The sequence below is a fragment of the Antedon bifida genome, chromosome 6, assembly GCF_963402885.1.
Source record: "Antedon bifida chromosome 6, ecAntBifi1.1, whole genome shotgun sequence".
NCBI classification, from domain to species: Eukaryota; Metazoa; Echinodermata; class Crinoidea; order Comatulida; family Antedonidae; genus Antedon; species Antedon bifida.
Window position 1 is genome coordinate 10,306,805 of NC_136231.1, and position 19,880 is coordinate 10,326,684.

The window sequence follows — 19,880 nt, forward strand, 5'->3', positions numbered from 1 at the left end:
TCCACTAATAATTTATATTTGGTAAATTTTAATAGTGTCTTATAACCATGGAAACTGTGAGAAACCATGAAATTTCACTTAAAAAGTTCTTTTGGTACGTTTTCTTCATCACCCTTTGTACATGTAATTCACGTAAAAAATATACATCGCACGCTTGTTCGATGTTCGTAATAAACCAGCCGAATGGACAGATTCACAAAGTATATATTTCAAATATGGAGGCCATGTTAACTGTAGCCTAATGAATGAATGATTAATCTCATGTGGTTTAGCATCCACTTTTCCAATACAGGTGCGTTGGTCAGGTTTGTGCGTTTGCGGTACATCAATGTGCGCAACCAAGCGTAACCGCGCCTATAAACTATATATTATCTTAAAACGGGGACATTTAAATCGCTTGCTATATGAAATGTCGTGGATTGTCGGAGTTAAACTTGGTATTAACGAAAATTTAATGTCAAAATTAGCGCGTGAATCGCCGTGAAACAGTATTAGGCCCCTATATAATTGTGCTGGCAACTTTTCTATGGCGGTTTTGGCGTTCCATAGATATTATATGTGACCGGCCGCCAAGAATTAATATTCTTTGATCATGTATGATGTGGCCGAAGTGTTGTGAATTTATTTAGGCATTTGGGAATTGTTTATGTGGCCTATTTTTGGAAAAAATAAAGAGAAGAGAGTTGTTTACTTTATTTATAATAGGCACAGGCCCACATACAAGGCTTCCATGATGTAAGTAAATATTTGTTTTCTGGTGTGGTATCCTTTTTGTCAACAAGGCTAGGCTAGTAGTAGGCTAGGCCTACCTAGCCTAGCTAGGGCCTACGGCTAGCCTAGAGGCTAGGCTAGGCCTAGCCTATCCCCCAGCTAGGCCTGCCTTGTAGGCCTAGTACCTAGTAGGCTAGAAGCCTAGGTCTAGGCCTAGAAGTAGGCCCTAGGGATACAGGTGACGGTGGTTTACGATGAAATCGGTCGCGTTTGAAATCGGTCACGATAAAATCAACTTCCGGTATTTTGTATGGCGCGCCGCTAGAGCTATACTTTTGATGAAATCGGTCGCGTTTGAAATCGGTCGCGCTATTTTGTATGGATCGATATACAGTACATTTTTCGTTTATAATTGATATTTTTTAGGAACTAGATTATTTATGTGGATATTTTTTACTTGGTTAATAAATATTTATTATCAATCATTAAATTAATTTTTTTTTTGTATTTCACAGGTCTCGGAGAAGGACTGTGTCTGTTCAAAATGGCCATTTCTAAACACGTTTAAATATTATATTAGGCATAATAATAATTTACCTCTATTTATAATGTACTGTAATTAATATATTATATAGAGAATATACGTCTGTCGTGTCTTTTATTATGCAAACAATTACGTAAAAGAGAACAATTTATTTTAAAACAATAATTTTTACAATATAGCCCGTAAAGCCAGCGTATCCATTTTTATACTTATGCATACTGTGACAGATTATATCATATCCATGTCGTTAACAACATACTATTCGATCACCTTATTTTTATTTCTATTTTATTTCTCCGTTATGTAGGATAATATTAAGTGTATAATGATTATTGTTGAGGCAAATTACGTGTATATTTTTATTTCTAATGTTTAAAATATTTTAGATTTTAGTAAAATGTGATCGTGCAGTACAGCTGTTTCCTCTAACAATACGTTATTTTGCTGACGGGGTTTCCCCTTTTTAAAAAACACACACTTGTTAGTGTGTCAAATCATGGACAAAAGTACGATCGTTGTCCATGGCGAGGTAAAGATGACGTCTATTACTAATAACCATCCATACGTTTGAAACGTCTATAGGCCTCCTGCACGTGTTTTTGTGAAACGATCCAATGAGCTATAGATGCTCGACGCGATTATGAGATCATGTTCATTCATTCATTCATTCATTCTTTATTTAGCCTTTAAAATCGAAATACATTTAAAACATAGGTAACCAAATCAAGACACGTGGAAATCTAAGGAGGCAAGGATAAGCAAAAGCAATTAAAATTGCTGTAGTTCACAGGCTTGCTTATCCATAATAATTCCGAATAAAGCACTTTTTCTATAATTTGACAGTATGATTTATATATAATTTACGTATATACGTCGGCGATACTATAGATTTTAATTTGAATATCTTTTATTTCTTCATTTATAATAATCATTTAATGTAAATAATTAAGTAAGTGCAACTCAGTGTCTCACATCATTCATACCCCGTTCGTAAATATAAATGTTTAATTATCAGTGCAGATTACCTCTTTGAGAATCGTGTCCACCTTTATTATCCATACATTATTATTCTCACATCTATCATTGTACATCATAGTCCTACTGTAGGCCGGTAGATTGATTTATAACGGCATATCTATTTTTATACCTCCATGTATTATCTATATATTTTATTAATATCCTAAAACCATACGTAATTGTTTGCATTGCATAATAAAAGACACGACAGACGTATATTCTCTATATAATATATTATTTACAGTACATATAAATAGAGGTAAATTATTATATGCCTAATATAATATTTAAACGTGTTTAGAAATGGCCATTTTGAACAGACACAGTCCTTCTCCGAGACCTGTGAAATACAAAAAAAAAAAATAATTTAATAGTTGACAATAAATATTTATTAACCAAATAAAAAATATCCACAAAAATAAACTAGTTCCTAAAAAATAGCAATTAAATCTATATAAACGAAAAATGTATATCCCGCTCGCGCGCTCGATCCATACAAAATAGCGCGACCGATTTCAAACGCGACCGATTTCAAACGCGACCGATATAATCAAAAGTATAGCTCTAGCGGCGCGCCATACAAAATACCGGAAGTTGATTTCAAACGCGACCGATTTCAAGCGCGACCGATTTCATCTGACACCGTGACGGTCAACGTGTACACATGCCAACTCATATCCATGCCAACTCGTACCCAACATTTTCAAATTTTGGCTCACTCGTACCCATCATGGATAGGCTGGTGGCTCGTACCCATCATGGGCTGGCTTGTACCCATCATGGGCTGGCCTGTATGTACCCATGTTTAATGCTATTTAAAGTATATTTATGTCGTGATTCGATTTGAGGATGAACCGCTATTGATTAGGTTAGCTGAATCGAATAACTATGTTAACTTGTACATGGACATCATAAGCACCTGGACAAAATCGAACCGCGACATTTATATTACATTTAAACCCAGTTTTATTTCATTTATACCAATCATAATAATGATCGATACTAATGGCAAAAACTATGGCGCTAGTTCTGTTTCGCACCTGTTTTTATTTCGCTGTGGCTAAAAACTAAAGGTACGGTAGGGCGCTTCCGTTTGCTAATGGTACGGTAAAATTGCATTCCTAAAACTCGTACCTAAATATAAAACTTGTTCCTAAATATTTAAAGATCGTTCCTAAATATTAAAAACCTAACCCTCTAAATAATCTCTTTTAAATTAAAAACTAAAAAAAACGTCAAGTAGAGAAGCGAAACTTCCAAGCCATAGCCTCATCACAAGCCACACAGCTGGCTTGCTGAAAACCATTGCCATAACCTATTTGATTAACATCTATCTTACATAGCGCCCTCTATAATTACAGTACCTTTAGTTTTTAGAAGTATGGATGCGGTACCGTATCTTTAGCACCAACATTTTTGTTTCGACTCAAAACTTGTTGAGTAACTTATTTAGGCCATCTAGAAAAAAGCAAAAAGCAGCTAGAAATCACTTTTCATTCTCTAAAGACAACATTAATTTAGACCTAGGGTAGATGTACCAATTAGCGGTTTGTCCCAATTAGCAGTTAATTCATTAATTAATTAATGTAATTATTATTTTATATTTACAACTATTATTTATTTACAATCGTTTATTTTATAATTCCCTGAGCTATTTCATTGCTAGCCATCAAAACAATGAATGACCTCTTGACCCCATATGAAATATTCACATCTTTAGCGCGAACTGAAGAAAGGTGGTACCCTCTACTTACATGTAGGTAAGTCACATAGTGATGTGATATACCTACAAACTGCATTTCACAATACCTCAATAAATAAAATATGATTGTCTTACTATTATGGGATGTAGAAGAAAAATCCGCTAATTGGACCAGCTATGTGGCCTGATCCAATTAGCGGTAGGTTGGTTTTTAATTAATATTTTTTCCTTTATTGTCACATTAAATATGTAAATTTTAACATATTTTCAATTAATTTTAAACATAATAAACAAGAATTACTATTAAATATGAATTGTTTTTTCCTCTCTCTTTTGTGGTGTTATAACCACTATTTATTCATTTCATCTTCAACAGATTTCATTGATAATAATAATAATTAGAACTATTTCATTGTTATTCTCACTTTTGTTTGTTTTTTTTTATAAAATTACATTGTGTGATTTTATCAATGTTGCTGTTCTTAGAATCTGTACAATAATATTTCTTTTCTGCAAATTTCAGAAAAGATTAAACTGTTCGAAAATATTTAATACATTTTTAAGTATTTTAAAATCACTATTTATGGTGGATACCAGCCTCATTTTTGCTGCTAATTGAGCAAAAGTTTTAGAATAATAATCTATGTAGATTATTGCCGTTTATTAAACAAAGCCCTGTAATACAATGAGAAGAATAGTAATAAAAAGTAACCTGCAATAATTTAAACATTTGGTTACAAACGGCGACATTTGCTGTTATTATATTTTCATTTCATAATGATTATTACTGTATTATTATGACTAAAAACTGACATAAATAATACTAAAACTAAAAACCATCTTATCGCCAATGATAGTTGATACGTAAGTACTCAAACACGTGCAGGTAGGCCTTTCAGAACGGACGTCATCCGTTACCATGGAAAAACGAGACATGACTACATTCTTTGACTTTTTTAGATGAAGTTTTGCTTTATTTGTTAGGATATAAATGTACAAAATATACGTTAATAACTTGACTTTTATTATTAAATAAATACAGTCTCTACCTTTTTAATAAGTTGGTGTATAAATTGTTAAGAGAAAACAATTTATTTGATCATTAAATAATACTTTTAATGGGAGTAAAGATATAAGGAAGAAAAGCAAAGAGACAACCACACAACTAAATGATAAATGATTATAAATTATAGGATGCCTTAAAAATATTCAGAAATACATAAAAACACAGAAAAATACAATATGAGACATACAAAAAATGGCAAAATTAAATAGTTTTAAGAACTTTAATAATGTCATGTCAACATTAATTTAAAATTGGCAAAAACTATACACCATAGGGGGAGGAAGATGTCATACTGTATTCAACCATCCATGACCAACAGAATTAGCCTATGAGGATCTACGGAAATGATGCCTTAAAGCCACCAACAAATTCAGTCCCCAGCAAAAATTAAACAATCCCTAATCTAAATGTAATCTCTTCTACTCAACAAATATATCTTTAGCAGCCATAAGTGGTAGCCCTGGGTCTACTAGGCTATATTCTAGAAAGAAGTGGCCATTGTCAAATTTTATTTTCCAAAAATGTTAATCTGTTTTTTTACCATTTTTTGGGGTTTGTCACATGATGCAAGGTACCATTGGCAACTGATCATTCTAGACACGGTAGTTTATGAAACCGTCGCACCTGCAGAAAACTAGTAAATGGTGGCTACTAGGTTTTGGTAAGGGCAACTGAAATTTATTTTTTGGTAACCCTGCTGGATCCTGTAAGCTTTAGTGGTTAATTTCTAACCCTGTTAAAACAATTGTTTTCTAGTCAATTCAGAAGCTATTGACGTCAACATGTTCATGTCTGGAGCTAGAAATGCCAAGATTGTGGGCTTATGTGCTCTTGCTAACTTCATCAATGCTGCAGATCGTGTAATCATGCCCATAGCAGTTGTACCGATGAGTGATGCTTTCAATTGGAATTTACAAGTGCAAGGATGGCTATTGAGTGCATTTGCATGGGGCTATATAAGTAGCCAGGTATAAATTGATTTTTTTTAATATTATAGTGGCAAGATATTCTTGATTTGAATTCTGGATTGTTTAGTTGATTTATTCAATAAAAATTGAAAAGTTGGATATATTTATCAGTTCCATGGTCTCTGTTAACAATACATGTCGGCTAAAGCTGAGCAGGCTGAATGGCAACTACTGTACTAGGCCTTACAGTAAAAAGTAGCTTGGAAATCACATCAAGCAATTGCATAATTTTTTGCTCCACAGACTGTTATTATGTGACATTAAAATAGGGCATATTCAACAAAAACATTAAAAAAAATGTTTCAGAGGACACTATATCTTTAAGATGTTTATAGAGTGAAATATAGAGTTTGCCATTTTGTTTATCAACAGGTAATTGGAGGTAAAGCAGCACAAAAGTTTCGTGGTAAAACAGTTTTGCTAGTTGCAGTAACAGTTTGGTCAGCAGCTACCTTTTTAACACCGATTTGTGCAGAAATTTTTGGTCTTCTTATTTTATCTCGAGCTGTTTTAGGATTTGCTGAGGGATTTTGCCTACCCACCATTTTTCACATTTTTGCAAACAATATTCATGAAAATGAGCGATCAAGGGCTTTTGGTTGGTTAGTGGCTCTTGGATCCGTCGGTCAAATGTTAGCATCAATAGTAAGTAATAATACATCATTTTCTGTGTAATAATTTTATGCTTGATGGAAATATCCTATATTATATAAGATCTAAATAGATTCCTGTCATCTGATTGGACGATTGTGTGTCACATGATAAAAAATAAAGTGCACTATTTTTATGCTTGTGAACCTAGTGTGTTTATATTCAATTGGTGGAATACCGGACAGCATAACCTTCCAACAACAACATAACTACTTTTAAATTTAGCAATCATCATGAATAAATGTTTTTGTCATGTCTTTGTGTTGTTGTATTATTTAGACATACTATATTGTTCTATGTTTGTCTGTATGAACAACAAAATTAAGGGTTTGCGATCAACCTTTTTTTCATATCATAGATTTTCAACTATAAAGAGTGGTTCAATAAGCGACTTTCGAGTCACTAACATTTGCGGCCTTCTCTATCCAAAGTTGGCTGTTTATGGCAACATTCAATTTGAATTGTTTAGTGTATTTGGACGTGCACAAACTAAATATGAATATATTGCAAAATGATAATGATCAAATCAGTCATTGACATCCAAGTCTACAAAGTACACTCTCTAGTCAATAAGCTAATTTAGTGGAAAATATTTGATGAATTAAACGTTATTAATTTGTTTATGTATAGATATGTCCACATTTAAGTTGGCCTATGATGTTCTATACATTTGGAGCACTTGGTTTTTTGTGGGTAGCGGTTTGGATTGTGTTTTATAAGGATGACTTTGTAAGTAATCAACAAGAGGACTTGATCCCACCAAAAGTAAGTTTTTTAAAGGTTAGTAATGATATTAGAGACCCTCTACTCCGACCAGATTTGGAGTGAAAAAAAGTGCGAGACGTCATGGGAATAGAGAAAGTATTGCATTTCATGGCATGTGTCACTTGTTCTGTTGTTCTTTTCTTATATATCTCTAAGATACTTTTATAATTCTCTTAATGTTGCACAACTTTCTGCGCACATGTATTAGCGTACATGCATGTTGCACAGATTTTTGTTATTAAATGTCAGGAAAATTATTGTTCTATAAATAAAGAACACCTTTAATTGACGATAATATGAAGTGACAAATTTTAAAAATATAAATTGAAATTATAGTAAAAGCTAGCTTATATTTTTATGCATAACAAATCTATGCACTCTTATTTGCCAAAAAAACTAACAAATATTGTTGAATATGAATTTTTATAACACACCTGATTGTATTCTTACAATTTGATTGGTCAATACATCTAACGAAAATGTGATATCTAAAGGCTGGTGCACACTGAACAATTTACCTGCGAAGCACCATGAGTCAAATATCAAATTGAACCTGTAATTTTGTCGCGACTAAAGATTTCAGTGTGAACATCAAATTGTAGGCGTCGTTTTAATTCTCAACTTCAATGAGATGAATTCGGAATTAGCGAAGGCTCCATGCGTGAATTCGCTAGAGTTGCTCCATGGGCAACCTTTTCGCTTTCGCTTGCAAATTTGCTTCAATTTGACCAATCAAATAACAAGGATGTGTGATGTCATCAGTCAGATGAAGATCGAAAATGTATTCAACATGGATGTAAATGACGTAAATTTTGCAGCTATAATTCACTGCATTTGAATATAAAAATCAACAAACCAGAGAAAATGCCTAGACCTCCTCTCTACCAGTTCGAACTGGAACTGTTATTGTCAGGCAAAAATGATATGTGACACTGACACTTTGATCACGATGGTCTTTTTCAAGCTTCGCAAGACTCGCTTTGATTTCAGTGTGCACCACCCTTAATGGTAATAATTAACATGCTCTAGTGAGCTCTCTGTAAACATTTTAAGAATTTTTGCCGCGCAACATTGACTGTTGGGAAATAAACTTGTTGTGTGCACCGTTGTATAACTGTTCTACAGTACTCTGCTTCGAAAGTTTGAGCACTGCCTTTTTTAATGGGCTAGCTAGTTAGCTCAATGTTTACAATGGATAAGTAAAAGTAATTGTGTTATAAAACAAATAATGAATGTTTTGTATTCATTGAATGGAGAGAGTATTTCACTCGAAGAAAAGTTCATGAAATATTCTCACTATCAAACTCATTCATTAATTGTATACTATATTACAATGATCACTCTAGACTATTGCTACTTTTTCACCAGGTAGACACCAGAGCTACAGTTAGATGGACCAGTTACATCTCCCACCGTGCTCTATGGGCTATTTACATGGCACATTTTGCAATGAACTGGTCCAATTATGTAATAATGACGTGGTTACCAACATATTTACAGCGTGAATTAGGAGCAGACCCTAAGGACATCAGCTTAACTGCTTTACCTTATGTCATGAATTCATTTATAGGAGTCTGTGAGTACTAAAGAATTATTTCTTCTTGTCATGTATTTATGGCACAGGACGTGGTGTATGTAACATAGGAAGACTGTTTTGCAATTTCTTTATACCCTACATGATACATTTGATTCTGATAATGAAAAATATCAACATGCATGTCAAACTTTTGTAATTTTGCGCTTAAAATTGAACAATAATGGTTCTCCCAAATTTCAATGTTTGGTACCTCTCTGAACCACTGCTGCAAATACTCATTCCAACGAAGGCAATCTAACAACAGGATGCTAAGCTCTGGAGATCAAAAGGTTTATCTGTGGCTGCGACACGATCAGTTCCACGCCCCTTAACAGACACCATACCATACGCCACAGAGAATATGTACATAGTACAGTACTGTTGGTATTTGTTGCAGCCAGACATAAGATCAAAGAACTGTTACGAGTTCTTATCTTGGCAAGGCAAGCTCAGTGTCCTGTTGTTAGATTGCCTTGTTCCAAGAAACTCACTTAGCATCTATTTGTGCATTATTAATCTTGCTGGATCTGTTTACAACCAATGGGTGCGGTGAGTTGTGTCTAAAATAGACACACTTCATCGGCACTAGAAAATATATTGGACCAGACTGCACTGGGTCACACCTTCTCAGTAAAAATAATTTCTGGAGCATTATATCATCATCTAGAATGATAATACAAGAGTATGGTAATTTGGAAAAAGTAGTTGATGTTAGTATTACTTGACCAATTTGGACCTTAAATGTATGAAATGCTTACTAATACTAATGCTAACTAACTAACTAACTAACACTGACGTCAAAAACCTTATTATGGCAAGTTCAGATAAAGGTCTAAATGCTTCCAATGTTACACAATGTTCTGTTTTCAAGTTTTACAGAAAAGCTCTGCACAAAAATAGTGGAAAGAAATAATCCTTAAAATCTGCAGTGCAGGTGATCAATAATGATAACAATAGGTGATACTTCAACAGAACCTAATAAAGATTCTGAATAATGATAGGTGATCTTTTACAATAAAAAAAAAAGAATAATTTGTACACGATCCCTGAAATCTACGATTAATCTTTTAACCATCCATAATAATTATTGTTTTTTTTTAGTGGCAGGATACTATGCAGACTCTTTGATATCTAGGAAGCAGTGGACGGTACTCTCAGTTCGTCGTCTTATGACCAGTATTGGCCTACTTGGTCCAGCTTTATTTATTCTTCTATTTTGTTATGTAGATAATATTGGTTTAGCTGTATGGTGAGTAGATACAAAATGGTAGAATACAAAATGTAAACAAAATAAAATTGTATTTATTTTCTTTCATTTGTTGTAATAATAAAATTGTGTTAATTTTTTTTTATAGTTTTGTGTCGATATCGCTGGGTCTGTGTGCATGTAATTCATCTGGTCACATCAGTAACCATGCTGATGTCGCACCAAGTCAAGCTGGTGTTACTTTTGCAGTTTCAAATACTTTGGTAAGATTTTAAAAATCAAGTTGTAATGATGTAATTCCCAGGTTGACAATTTTATTTGACTACATTAATTACCATGATGTCTGTATTTATCCATTTTGTGTAGGTATTTCAAGTACCCATTACTTTAAATAACATAACAAGCTGACCAACCCCACCCCTCTTCCCCATTTTTCAAATAATAGTATATTTATACACCCCAAGTATTAAATAGTAACCTCCTTAATGAGAGATTAAAAAAAAATGTTGTTTAGATATACAGTACTTGTGGTAAGTAATTGACACAGGATCTTATACCCTTTTCACACTTGCCAGATGTAACAATTTGTATTCAGGTTTGCATAGTGTGAAGAACATTTTGTGGAAATCACACAGATGAGAGGCCTGTTTTTTTGTTTCAATGTGTTACTGCACGTGCATGTATTGTCCTAGTATTAAACTGAAAAATCATAGTAATCAAATAACGCACAACTATGCTTTATCCCGAGATTTCTCATGTGTATGCGTATATGAAAACATGTAATGAATTGGGAGATCAAAAACTGGTTACAACTTGTAACAATTTATGCAAATGTAAAAAGGGTATTATTTTTTTTTCTCACCCATTAGGCTACAATTCCTGGTCTCACAGCTGGACCGTTGACTGCTGCTATCGTTGATTACTCATCCACATGGTACCCTGTATTCATCACAGCATCAGGCGTTAATATTGTTGGTGCCCTCATTTACTACAGTCAAAGTTCAGCCAGCCAAATTTTGTGAGCTGCAAAGTAAATGTACACTTGTAGGTTTTTACACAAATTTTGAAAGCCATATTTTTAGAAAGTAATTCCATTTTACAGGGAGCACATTATTAGACTAACAATGAATAAGTCAATGCTAGGCAATGGTATAAAAATAATTATGTAGCATTGATTTTTAAGTTTAAAGACCCATTCCCTACAATTTGTGACATTTTGTAAAAATATTGCATTACAAGTAGCTCGCGGTGAAAGTCCTCTCGGTCTTTAGGCCTAGCCTAGCTAGGCTTAGTTTTTTAGGCCTAGCTGGTAAACATCGGTAACATACGAACATCGTACGCTAGCTATATGCCTAGGCTGACGTTGTATAGTTACAAATACAATATAAATAATATATACAATACAAATTGGGGGTGGGGGGAACCCAGTATTTTCGCTGAAAAGTTAGGAGTCTTCCATTTGTTTCGATCAATCGAAAAGTGGGTGAATTACAGAAGAAAAACAAAAATATCAATCCGGGCGCAATGCATCTTGGAATTTATAGTGGGCCGCTAAAATTATTAGATTTGCCTTATTTTTCACATTTTTAACCATTTAAAGATGAAAAAAGTTATCTCAATAGGACCATATAGTAATTATTTTTACATTAAATGTAATTTGTGACCTTTAAATTAGATCTAAAAAACGTAGAGAATGGGACTTTAATGTTATTCCAGGTGTGTCATTTCTCTATCTACCTTTAATATCACACCTAAGTATCCTTGCCATTTGATTGGTTTATTTTCAATCAATTCTCTACAATTGGAAGTACTATTGCACGCTTTTTGTAAACATTCACTGTGCAATGTGAAGCTCTACAGCCAAAATCTTAGAGCCGCCTTATTGAATGGCCAAACCCTCGCAGTGGTGTAATGCTGTGGGAATAGGCCCCTGGGTAGTTGTATTGGGGCTGCTCTGTTGCACCCTTATGTTTTGAGACCCCTTGGGTTTGCAAATGAGCGCTGGATATTCAGCTATTAATTCCAGATAATTGGATCAAATTTTATTTTTGAAAAGTATTATTATAAAACAAAGAATGTTTTGTGTTTTATTGAATGTGGAAAATGTTTTTATTCAGCGAAGGTTTGGATTTACATAAAAATCACCATTTGTTTTAATACCTTATACATGAGGCAGTGTGAAAATATTTTCATTCACATTTAATTAAAGGTCACATGCAATGAGAAAACAGACAACTCTGTGCCAATGTCAAAACTAGAATTGAAAATTGCACAAATGGTTTTGTTATCTTTAGGAATCCACTTGATTCGAAGGCAAGTGCCTGAAAACTTTTAACATTGCAGAGGCTTAGGAACTGCCTATTAGCTAATAATACTTGTTCTGTAGTGCTTATTGAACAAAGCTTCTAGTGCTTCACTTCATTATAACCCCAGTCATTTTTTTGGATCAGAAACTAAGACCTAGAATGTTACCTTATTTGTTATAAATTTAGAATGAAATTATTTAGCTGATGATTAACTTTATTGAATAATTCTTTAAATTCATCATCTTCCCTAACTGTAAGGCCATTGTCTCTTTTCCTCTGTTATACTTTTAAGATGATTTGTAATTCATTTAAAAAGACATTATCTAAAGATGTTTTGTTTATAAAAGGATTTGTTTAAAATTCACAGTTTACTCATACTTGAATATGAGTATTGATTTTGAATGAGATTTGGGTAGTCTTTCGAAATTTTGGCAAATTATGATGTTTTCCTATTTTAAAGTTGTGAATATTAAAATAATTGTGTTTCACATGCACTATTCACCAGATTTGGCTATGGTCTATAATATTCCAATAAATGAATACTCAGAAATATCAAGTTTTATGCCAAAAAAATACTAATTGTACAAAGCAGGAATGAATAAAGAGATCTTGTGAGGTGTATCTCTGTATCAGCCCAGACGGAGAGGTTCAATCACCTCTTGGTGACGAGGCTGCTGTAAAATATATTTATTAAATATATTATTTAGAAAATATAAAAAATTAACTGAAATCGGCTGTTGTTAAACTGTTATATTACATAGCCTATGTAAATACGTGAACGTGATTGGTTGAAACTGCGTCACATGACTACCGCTGCGAGGATCGTAAATCGTATATATCCTCGAGAACGATGATATTGACCGATTAATTTTCGCGTAATTATCGTGTCCCCTGTCATTAAACATATACATTCTCGAGTTCGATGATATTGACTGTGTAATTTTCGTGTGGCAACACTCGCGTTTGCCGATAAATAAACAAAAGTCATCTACTGGATTTGAACTCGGGTGGAATTGTCACTCCACCATCGCAAGACAACGCTTCCACCGTTGCGCCACGCAGCTTGCTTGAAGAAATTATTCATCTAAACTATTTAAACTATGCATACATAGCGCCCTCATTTGTTATTAGTCCTCCCTAAATGTGATGAAACACCGTTTGTGATTGGTCAATACTCACGGTAGTAACCTAGTAACTACGCGCTGAACATCCGGTGATTCGGCTAGCTCCTCGAAGAGAAGACGATGAATTGTTTATTCGGCCTACCTGATTATAATATTATTATTAATAGGCTTATTGATGGAAATTCTTCTGTTAATTTAAACGACCTAGGCCTAAGTGAATATTTTATTGCCAAGGAATCATTAATTAGTAATTATCTGTATATTATTCTTCGCAAGGTAAGGTGTCTAGGCAGGAGGCTTGTTTACATACAATACAAATACTATCTATAGAATAGGAGGCCTAGCCTAGCTTCACCAGCAGACTTGTTCTTGGCTATATAATATAACAGATATTGCCTTTTATATCGGTTAAATATAAGATTTGACATCCCCTTGGGAATGATATTATGTTCTCGGGGAATATATATTTCCCTCAGCTGGCGCTTCGGGAAATATATATTCCCTCGAACATAATATCATTCCCTCGGGGATGTCAAATCTTATATTTAACCTCTAAGCAGTCAATATCTGTATAATACACAATTTATTTGTTTATTTTTATTGGTTTTTATTTTACATTACACACATCAAATATATTCTATAATATAATAGATATTATATTTTTTTAATTTAATCAATTATAGGTGTGTAGAACAATTAATTTTGTTTTGGTTTGGATCAGACCCACACCAAACATTAATTTAACCATCAATTTGTATTTATATAACCCTTGATTAAATACATTTAAACATTATTAATTTAGTAAGATATAATATTATTTTGGTGACAGTTTATTTTATGTTATTACTGGAATAATTAAAAGTCATTTGTTTTACAAGTGCATAGCCAGAATGTTTTTCATTAGTTAAGGTCTACTTACTATGGCTTGTCTCTAGTTCAAAAGGGTACTTCAGGCAAAACAGAGGTTTAGTCTAAATCCGAGAATTAGACTAAAAAAGCTTATGGCCAAGGGGAAATATTTTTTTGATTAGGTTAAGGCAGAAAATTATGAATAATGCATGACCCAAATTATTCTCTATGATAAAGATTTACAAGACAGCTGATCTACTTTCTAATATTAACATAACCCTCTCTTAATTCTCTCTCTTAGTCTGGTGGCGCGAATCTGCTATTAAAAAAAAACCATGGATGTTATTTATGTACATCGCACCCAAGGTGCCTGAAGCCTATATACCTCTCGACCAACTGGTTGGCTTCGTATTTGATCTCTGTCTATGCTTATATAGCGCCAACTGAAATTTCCTTATTTATGTCGTAATTAATCCCATTAATTTTGCCTTCTTCATAAGAGAAAAATATCATGCAGCTGCAGGGGGCTGAACCTCCCTTTTGCCTGAAGTTCCTACATAATAATCGTAGATGTTGCTGTTCAGTTTTAAAGAAAAAAGTAGTACATGAATTACAAACAATTTTATATAAAATTTTGACTGAAATTTATTTTTTTATTTTGTGGTTCGGTAAGACATTGCACCGGTTAAAATGTTGAACCATGGCAGACACCTCATTTGAACCATGGCAGACACCTCATTTGAACCATGGCAGACACATCATTTGAACCATGACAGACACCTCATTTGAACCATGACAGACACATCATTTGAACCATGGCAGACACCTCATTTGAACCATGGCAGACACCTCATTTGAACCATGACAGACACCTCATTTGAACCATGACAGACACCTCATTTGAACCATGACAGACACCTCATTTGAACCATGACAGACACCTCATTTGAACCATGACAGACACCTCATTTGAACCATGACAGACACCTCATTTGAACCATGGCAGACACCTCATTTGAACCATGGCAGACACCTCATTTGAACCATGGCAGACACATCATTTGAACCATGGCAGACACCTCACTTGAACCATGGCAGACACCTCATTTGAATCATGGCAGACACCTCATTTGAACCATGGCAGACACATCATTTGAACCATGACAGACACCTCACTTGAACCATGGCAGACACCTCATTTGAACCATGACAGACACCTCATTTGAACCATGGCAGACACATCATTTGAACCATGGCAGACACCTCATTTGAACCATGACAGACACATCATTTGAACCATGGCAGACACCTCATTTGAACCATGGCAGACACCTCATTTGAACCATGACAGACACCTCATTTGAACCATGACAGACACCTCATTTGAACCATGACAGACACCTCATTTGAACCATGACAGACACCTCATTTGAACCATGACAGACACCTCATTTGAACCATGGCAGACACCTCATTTGAACCATGGCAGACACCTCATTTGAACCATGGCAGACACCTCACTTGAACCATGACAGACACATCATTTGAACCATGACAGACACCTCATTTGAACCATGACAGACACATCATTTGAACCATGGCAGACACCTCATTTGAACCATGGCAGACACATCATTTGAACCATGGCAGACACATCATTTGAACCATGGCAGACACATCATTTGAACCATGGCAGACACCTCATTTGAACCATGGCAGACACATCATTTGAACCATGGCAGACACATCATTTGAACCATGGCAGACACATCATTTGAACCATGACAGACACCTCACTTGAACCATGGCAGACACCTCATCTAAATCATATATTGGTATCTTTATTTCAAAACCATCATAAACAGTAAAACAGCATTAAATAGTCAAAACAAGTGTTTAATATTTTATATTTCTATGAGTTAAAAACTTTGCACTCTATTATTAGATAAAAACAATTGTGATTTATTTTTTGTGTGACCATTGGATTCAATATGTTTTTCTTTATGGAGTTGTCTTTCTGTAAATTAACACCTACTATTGTATTAAAAACATTAATTTAAAAAGGGAGATACTTAAAATAAAATATTTCTATCCACCTTAATGGACAACTTTTGCCAAAAGTAATATATTTTTTACCACTGGTCAGAAAAATAACCATATAAATACAGTATCTTAGCAACCATTGCTCAGAAATTGATCATTTTGTTCTCAAATTATTTGCAAAGTGTATATTTATATTTGCTTATTCATTTTTTATCTGACTATGCTGTAATCCTGGAGGGTGCTTACTTTAAAACTACAAGGTCCTGTTCTGCAAAAAAAAAAAAAATCCGAAATGTTTGAAGTTAGAACCCATTTAACCGATATGCAACGTTAGCTGCAATGCAACTAACTTATTTTTTTGGACGTAATATTGTAAATATTTATAATCAAATAAATACCCACAATTAATATCGAGAAGTAAAAATAGTATCAAAATGCTTAATAAATTGTAGATTGTGACAATCAATGAATTCTACTACAAATATAAATGTACAATATTGTGTATATATGCATGTGGTGGGGCATTTATTCGAGAAAATAAATAAAGGCCCCAGGGCATTTTTTCAAAGGAGAGGGGTGTGGGGTGCATTTATTCAAAATGATGTTCTATGGGGGCGTTTATTCAAGGGAGGCATTTATTCAAAGCGGGGAGCTTATTAGAATAAATACGGTAATAGCACCTTCTACTACAACACAAAAATTAACCCCTTCCTGACCTTTGAACCTAATTCCATAAACACCTTGAAGACACTGTATCATAACAATACATAATTATGTAAAAGACAAAACTTTCCTATGTTATTTGTGGGATAAGTAGTCTTTTCTTCTTTTATTTTTGGAATTTAGACCATACTTATCTATGTGACCTTTGACTTTGAAAACAGCGCCCAGAGTTTGGTAAGAATTTGAATCGCAAGGGTTATCTGCCTTTAAGTGCGGAAAACTATAAATATGACCAATTGAGCAAACCTAGGTGTGTCTATTATGTGAAGTATGACATTGTTACAGCGTGTACAAGTCAAAGTTCCCTTTGAAGCAATTTCTTCTATATAGCATATTGAAACATGTGGAAATGATTTAAAATTATATGAAATGATCTCCATGTGTAATACAAGATATTGCGACAGACACAGTTAAATTTGTCCACATAGGCTAACTTTGAAATTTAATATTGTGCTTTATGTTTGCAAAAAAACCTCACAAAAATCCTTTAAAAATAAGGAACATATGTTTGATATAAAAGGTTTATACATTATTTCTAAATTTGGATTTAGAGAAAAACACACTACATTAAAATTGTTTATATGATTACATCAGCTTTAGATAATATATATGCATACAATTGGTATTCCACAACACTATGGAATTAGGGCCCTAAAATGGTTTAGAAGTTACCTTTTTGATAATAATAACTTTGAATCAACCTGCAGGCCTGTTACATGTGGTCTTTCCCATGGTTCGGTTCTGGGCCCACTTCTCTTCATAATTTATGCAAATGTTAATACTATATCTAAAGTTATGTTGTCAATACTATTTGTGAAGAAAATAATAAATACTTTTTTACTCCACTCTTATATTATCGTACTTAAATCCTGAAATAAACAGTAGAAAAAATTGATTTATAGCATTGATGACTACATTTTTAGAACCATGCATTATAGTATTTTGTTCAAGGAAGACAAAACATTTATTTTTGTTTATGTTTAATTGGCTTCATTTGACCTCTGTAATGTTTACAACATTTTAGAAAATATGACTAATCCAAATTTACTTTTGTTTACATTATCTTCCTTTATCTTACATAAAGGTTGTATAAGATAAGCTCTCCAATTGTCAATACATTGTTAAAAAGATAATCATCTACAATTAAAGATAAAAGTAGGTTAATGTGTATCAGTAATTGCAATAGTATCAGCTAATTGCTGATATTTTTTCACATTTATGTACATATTTATGGTCAACGTCTGTCGTAAACAACATAGTCGTACATTCATCCGAACAATGGCAGAATCTAAGCACCTTGGTTAGTCTTATCATGAAGCTATAAAATTAGATCTAATTTTATAGCTCCATGATCCTATCATTGATCAATGGATGCTTTCAAACAGTGTCCACCTTAACCAGAGGAAAGACAATACAACCGAGGCAGATACTAGATGCAGGGGCTGGCATAGGAGTCAGCAGTGCAGACTCCAAGTGACTGATATATAGCTCTATACAGTATATTATACAGCACACGATATTCCAGTCTCCCGACCTACCCACTTTTTAAAATTTACCCAGGTCAATTTAAAGCACACTAGCCATTGACCACCATCATGGAGCAAATTAGTCATGAGATAAATTATAGCGCCCGGTCTTATATGCTTGTCCACCAACTCGCTTAAACATTATTTTTACCCTAGCCAATATTTTTTTTTATGTTTCCATTTTTATTCCTTTTTTAATCTACCATTATACTTCAGTTAGTGCCATCTGGTGTACATTCAGTCACTCCTGTCTTGCTATAAAAATATAAAATACAATCTACAAAGATTCTACATCTTCAGCATGTTTTGCCATTTTTTCCTGATATCATGGTAGCAATTCATGCACCATATTGAAAACATGTTTTTACAATCAGAGAAGATGACACAAATCAAACAGTGATAGTATTAAATAGTTTACTTTGGCTGTTTACAGATTGTTCTGATGTGAATAGGGTCAGGGACAATTTAGTGGGTTATCAATAGGGTCAAGAATCATTAAGTCACAAAATCATGTAAATAGAGCCTAAGCACCAGTAGGCCTATATTTATTTTGTCATTGCTATCTAAAAAAACCCAGGCCAAGAAGTGTTTTACTGTTTTGAAAATCCCATCAAATGTTTACTAGTCTACTTTAGACTTAGATCATTCTTAGCCTTGAGAAACTGTCATCACCTCTGTGAGAATTAAGAAGTGTCATCTTGTTGGATCTCTGAAATATCCAAACATGTATTTTAAAATATTTTTGAGTGACAAGACAATCACATGCTTGATGTGAAAACATGTGACATTGATGTGTTTACCTAGACAGTGATTCCAACTACCATGTGTGCCAAAATATTAAGCTGAATCGCTGTGTAAAACTTAGACTAATCTTCTTAACCTATTTCTTTCCACTGCAGGACGAAGGCCTCTTCACCAATTGACCATTCACTTCTGTCTCTAGCTACTCTTTGCCATGTAATGTCACCATGTGTTGTTAGTTCATCCCTCCATCTCATCTTTTGTCTCCCTCTGCCTCTGTTGTAGGTTCTTGGAGTCCAATTTGTCAGTCTGACTGTCCATCTGTTGTCATATCTCCTGGCCAGATGTCCTTACAGAATGC

The 19,880-nt window shown here is 33.9% G+C and overlaps 1 protein-coding gene across 3 annotated transcripts; it reads left to right on the forward strand.

Moving 5' to 3' along the window:
- The first annotated feature begins 604 nt into the window (after nucleotides 1–604).
- On the forward strand, nucleotides 605–15,279 carry LOC144845329 (uncharacterized). 3 transcript variants are annotated; one of them, XM_078702590.1, is made up of 9 exons: nucleotides 606–735; nucleotides 5,612–5,701; nucleotides 5,797–6,008; nucleotides 6,381–6,653; nucleotides 7,290–7,439; nucleotides 8,793–9,000; nucleotides 10,102–10,249; nucleotides 10,356–10,470; nucleotides 11,077–15,279. In XM_078702590.1, the coding sequence occupies exons 2-9, from the start codon at nucleotides 5,650–5,652 to the stop codon at nucleotides 11,227–11,229; spliced, it is 1,311 nt and encodes a 436-aa protein (XP_078558716.1). In that variant the 5' UTR covers nucleotides 606–735; nucleotides 5,612–5,649; the 3' UTR covers nucleotides 11,230–15,279. The 3 variants fall into 3 exon arrangements, with proteins under 3 accessions (XP_078558718.1, XP_078558716.1, XP_078558717.1); XM_078702591.1 differs by having other exon boundaries at nucleotides 7,290–7,424; nucleotides 11,077–15,278; XM_078702592.1 differs by lacking the exon at nucleotides 5,612–5,701 and having other exon boundaries at nucleotides 605–735.
- Nucleotides 15,280–19,880: the final 4,601 nt, after the last annotated feature.

Excerpts from the sequence above, each read along its gene's own strand:
- LOC144845329 (XM_078702590.1), top strand. The coding sequence starts at position 5,650 with ATGAAACCGTCGCACCTGCAGAAAACTAGTAAATGGTGGCTACTAGGT. Across the intron at positions 6,654-7,289 it reads GTCAAATGTTAGCATCAATA|ATATGTCCACATTTAAGTTG; the intron begins GTAAGTAATAAT and ends GTTTATGTATAG. Across the intron at positions 9,001-10,101 it reads GAATTCATTTATAGGAGTCT|TGGCAGGATACTATGCAGAC; the intron begins GTGAGTACTAAA and ends GTTTTTTTTTAG.